Source organism: Myotis davidii, unplaced genomic scaffold, assembly GCF_000327345.1.
Source record: "Myotis davidii unplaced genomic scaffold, ASM32734v1 scaffold73, whole genome shotgun sequence".
NCBI lineage: Eukaryota > Metazoa > Chordata > Mammalia > Chiroptera > Vespertilionidae > Myotis > Myotis davidii.
Genome location: NW_006286675.1, coordinates 6,585,604 through 6,590,277, shown reverse-complemented (window position 1 = coordinate 6,590,277; position 4,674 = coordinate 6,585,604). Strand labels below are relative to the sequence as shown.

The 4,674-nt window shown below is 37.6% G+C and overlaps 1 protein-coding gene across 4 annotated transcripts in view; it reads right to left on the bottom strand.

Annotated features, from left to right (window-relative positions):
- TFDP2 (transcription factor Dp-2 (E2F dimerization partner 2)) overlaps positions 1 to 4,674 on the bottom strand; it is a 110,433-nt gene that overhangs the window by 97,477 nt on the left and 8,282 nt on the right. For all 4 annotated transcript variants that reach the window (XM_015560405.1, XM_015560409.1, XM_015560403.1 and 1 more), the window contains exon 2: positions 2,011 to 2,112. In XM_015560405.1, the coding sequence (XP_015415891.1) occupies positions 2,011 to 2,025 (15 nt within the window). In that variant the 5' untranslated portion in view covers positions 2,026 to 2,112. The remainder of the gene's footprint in view (positions 1 to 2,010; positions 2,113 to 4,674) is intronic.

Sequence of the window (4,674 nt, the reverse complement as noted above, 5' to 3'; positions counted from 1 at the left end):
ACTCTTTCCTTTTATCCTGTTTTTCTTTACAACAATTATTATTACCCGACACTGTCTTTTCCCCCTACACTATAAGACCCCAGAAGGCAGGAGCCTAGAACAGTGACGTGCACATATACTAGTATTTGTTGGAGAACAGTGGGGATGGGAGAGAGGAATTGCTCATAGCTTGGTAAACTAGTATAATCTTTTTAGTAAGTATCTTGACAAAGCCTGCTAAAAGCCACAAAAATGTTCTTATCTACTGCAGAATGGCTAATAAACCTGACTGGCTATTTTCAAGCAGCCGGTTTTAACCCTTTCCCATAGGCTTCAGCCTAGTCTGAGGCTCGGTCTCTCCATGTCTTTAACTGCAGGGTTTCAAAGAGGTTCAGCTTATCACTTACCCCCCTGCCCCGTCCCTAGGTGGCTATAGCAGAAGGAGAAACATGATGCTCACTGTTTGATTTCTCCAAATATACAGACAAAATAATGGGATGCAATTATCACTAGTTCAAATGCTTTATGTTACTTTCAGGAAACAACTTATTAATACAGCAAACTGTATATATGACTAGGAAGATTATATTTGATTCAAAGTACATTGTAAGCCAAAATATACTTTTGCTATTTAAATGTTAACCATCTTTCACATCCTTTTTTTCCTAAAGAAGAGAAAATCAAGGTAATATCCTATAAGACAATTCCCAGTACACAGACTAAAATTTTGCTTATTCTTTTCCCCAAACAGCACTTTAACAAAATATATGCGTCTTAGAGTAAAGCAAACTACTCCTGATCATTTATCCCAACAAAATTAACTAAATGTTAATAAAGAAAAATCTGTATCTGCTTAGAGCTACTAATGCATGCTAAAGCAAGGTTAATAACAGCAAACCAGAGATAAGCAATAACTGTTTGTTTTTTTAGTGCTATTCTTTAGATGGATCATGGTAGTATTTAGAATTATTTGTCTGGCTCACAAGGAGACCTTTTTACTCAATATAATGCTTGCTTCTCCGGTCATAACTAACCAAACCTCAGGTGGGTATCTGGCTGAGGCACTGCCAGAGGTGCTTCCCAAGGAGTCTGGAACTGACCTAGGCAGGCAGAACCTGCCGGCTGCCTCCGTCTCTCCGTTTCACACTTCTCTCTCCCTGAACAGGCTGGCTCTGTACCATGTCAACTGAGATATTAACTGGAGAACTGAGGAAGATGATATGCAGAGAGACAGAGTCATGAAGCAGATGCACAGAGACAAGCAGAGATGACAAATGGAAACCAAGTGCTGCCTCTATTCCTGGTAGATTTCAAGTTCCTGGACCCAGGTCTTTTCCAACATAATAATCAAGGAACAGTAAAGCTATTATATAAGTTATTTCCTAGATGCTTTAGTATTTATTTTCTGGTATAATCCTTCACCATAACTGAGAACAAATCCATTGACAAAGGGTGACAATAAAATGTAACTCAAAGAAAGTAGGTTCAGAAATGATAGTTTCAAACAAACAAAAATTAAATAATTTCTCCAAAACATCTAAATCCTAATGTCACCTCAGGAATCATGTCATGGAGGATAGCAGGCTTTTCTGAACTATACATGAGTATACACATTTCCCTGAGTAAATACCAAGAAAAACACTGAACCAAAGAAAATAGTGAGGGTAAGAGTCTCCAGCAATACTAAAGCAAAATTTATTACAGTACCCAACAAAGATCAGGGTGGGAAACTTTCTGGAGACAGCAATTTGATAGCTGTTGAGAAAGAGCAACTTAGCAGCAATTTATAAGAATGCTACCATGCCCATTAGCGTACTGTATTCAGTAGCATTCAAGTTTACTATCTCATTCTTTGCATAAACAAAGACAATTATAAATTGATGACAGTAAACTAAATTTGAGGAACCTGAGTGGTGGGGAAAAAAATACCAGTAGAAGAAGTACAACTCACTTTAAAAATACCTACATTAAAACATTTACAAAAAAAAAACACACACACACACACAAAAACAAACATTTACAAATACTTACATTTTTTGCCGTCATGTCAAATTGTATTCGGTTTAAAATTCTGTAAAGCCATTAAGAACAAAAATAAAAGCTTTGTCTTCAATAATTCCTTAAAAAAGCATCCTGTTAAAGAAGGAAAAAAGAGAGAATAGTAATGTAATAATAATAATAGGCAACATTTATGTCATATTTACTATGTAATATATATATATCATATTTCTTTAAGTAAATTATTACTTAAGTATATATATATTTTAAGTAAATTATTTAAATTAATCCTCACAACGAAACTATAAGATATGTACCATTTTAATCCCCATTTTCCAAATAAAAATTGGGGTTTAAAAAGGTTAAATATTTTGATCAAATCAACTCCGCTAACAAGTGATAGGGCCTGGGTTTTGAAATATTATACTATGCTGCTTTAGGCAACCCACTGAAAGAAACAGGGCTTCTTGGAGAAATAGCCAATTCCAGGGTTGGGCAGGATATGTGCAAGATAAACCTAGAACATTTTATTGTATCTAAAGTAAGGAAGGGCTCAAAAAATGAGCTTACAACCGGACAATGAACACCAAAGTACATGTTGATAGCAATAGGTTATAACAGACTATAAACCCATTGAATAAAATAATATTCCAGGAGTCCACACTGATATGAACAAATAACGAGGAAGGGGAAGCTCTTCTTTGTAATACAATGCCAAGTAATAAGTACAGGGTGTGGCAAAAGTAGGTTTACAGTTGTTCATATGGAAAATACAAGTTAATTAATAGATAACAATACAAAAATAAACTGTGTTTCATGTACTCAAAACTGTAAACTTATTTTTGCCCCGCCCTGTATAAAGGAGTGATGCAGTTAGAAAAACCCCAATTTGTGGTTTTCTATAAAAGATTGGGCAAGAATCATTGATAAATACTAAAACTAGCCGATGAGAATTGGTGAGAAATATATTTACATACTTTTGAAATATCTTCCCACAAAATACACATTAATTCAAATTTTACAATAAAAAAACCTGATACACACCATTTTAGCCAAAGTGATCAAAGCTACCAAATGACCACTAACAATGAGACAAATCAACATTTGCATCTCCTCAAGTGGACTAAGATGGATATAATTTCTGAGGTTTTTCACCGAAAATACATAAAGTAATTCTAATTTTAAGGAAATAGAAAAATTAAAATGGAGAAACATTCTGTAAAAGGATGGACTGAATTCTTGTAAAATACTGGTGTCACTAGAAACAAAAGAAGCCTGAGAAACATTCCCAAATTAAAAATTGGGAGTTCAATGGAAGAAGAAAAGGGCAAGAACTAATGAAATAGGAAAAAAGTCAAAATAACAACTGGTTTTAAGTGCCTTGCCTGAAGTACAGACCTAGTAAGTAAAGTAGCATTGTTAGCGGAGGGGAAAGTGCATGGATTTTTTTTTTTAATCTAGGCTCAGTCTCAGCTCTGAAACTTAGCTGTGTGACCCTGACCAAGTGACTTAACCTCTTTGAGCTTCAGTATCCTCATCTGAAAAATAGATATACTGAGTTTTTTAGGGTTATGTTAGGAGTAAATTAGATACAGTCGAAGTGAAAATCATCAAATCCACCAAGGCAATGTGCCAAATGGCCTCCAATTTATACATACTAGTAAACACTGAATACTCCTAACCACAAAAAATTTCAATTTAAATATACTGAAGATTACCTTATTACTGACTGAAACGTAGTTATCACAAAAATCAGTAAGGTCTTTCCCATCCAAAGTACCTATTAAATTTTAGAAACCTGCCATATCTGTCTAAGGCAGACACTGTTGCCTACCCAATATCATTTTCCTCTTCTTCCTTAGAAGTTGAAGGTGACCATGTGTTCAATTAAAAACACTACACTCTCAGTTTCCCGCTCAGACAGGCTGACCATACAATGCAATTCTGACTAATTCTGGCCAATCTATATAAATAAAAGCCTAAGCAACCATTACAACCGAATGACCGGCTGGTAGCTATGATGTGCACTGATCACCAGGGGGCAGATGCTCAACACAGGAGCTGCCCCCTGATGGTCAGTGCGTTCCCACTGCCAACCTCCCGCAGCTGGCCAACCTCCTGTGGTCCCTCCCCTCAGCCAGCTGGCCCTGGCCCTAACTGGCCCTGATCGGGACTGGGCGAGATGGCCCTGATCACCAGCCAGGCTGAGGGACTCTACCCGTGCATGAATTTGTGTACCGGGCCTCTACTCCTATCTATTAAAAGAGAAACATGGTAATTGGTGTACGACCACTACCCTTCCCATTGGCTAATCAGGGCAATATGCAAATTAACTGCCAGCCAAGATGGCGGCCGGCAGCCAGACAGCTTGAAACTAACATGAGGCTTGCTTGACTCAGTGACGGAGGAAACAAATGTTCCCCCCCTGCGGCTTCAGGCCTCTGCGCCTGCAGTTTGAAACATTTTAACAAATATAGAAGCTAAACAAAACCCCAGAAACCTGCTTTCAGCGAGCCCGGATCTCAGAGCTGGAGTTATACATTGTTTCGATTATAGAACCCAAACAAACCAGGTACCTGCTTTCAGCAGCAGAGGCTTCAGGGCTGGAGCCAGAGCTAAAGCTGTCCCAGAATTTAAAAAAGAAAAGAAAAAAAGGAGCAGTTGGGAGCTTCAACCCTTAGCCCCTCACCCAGACTG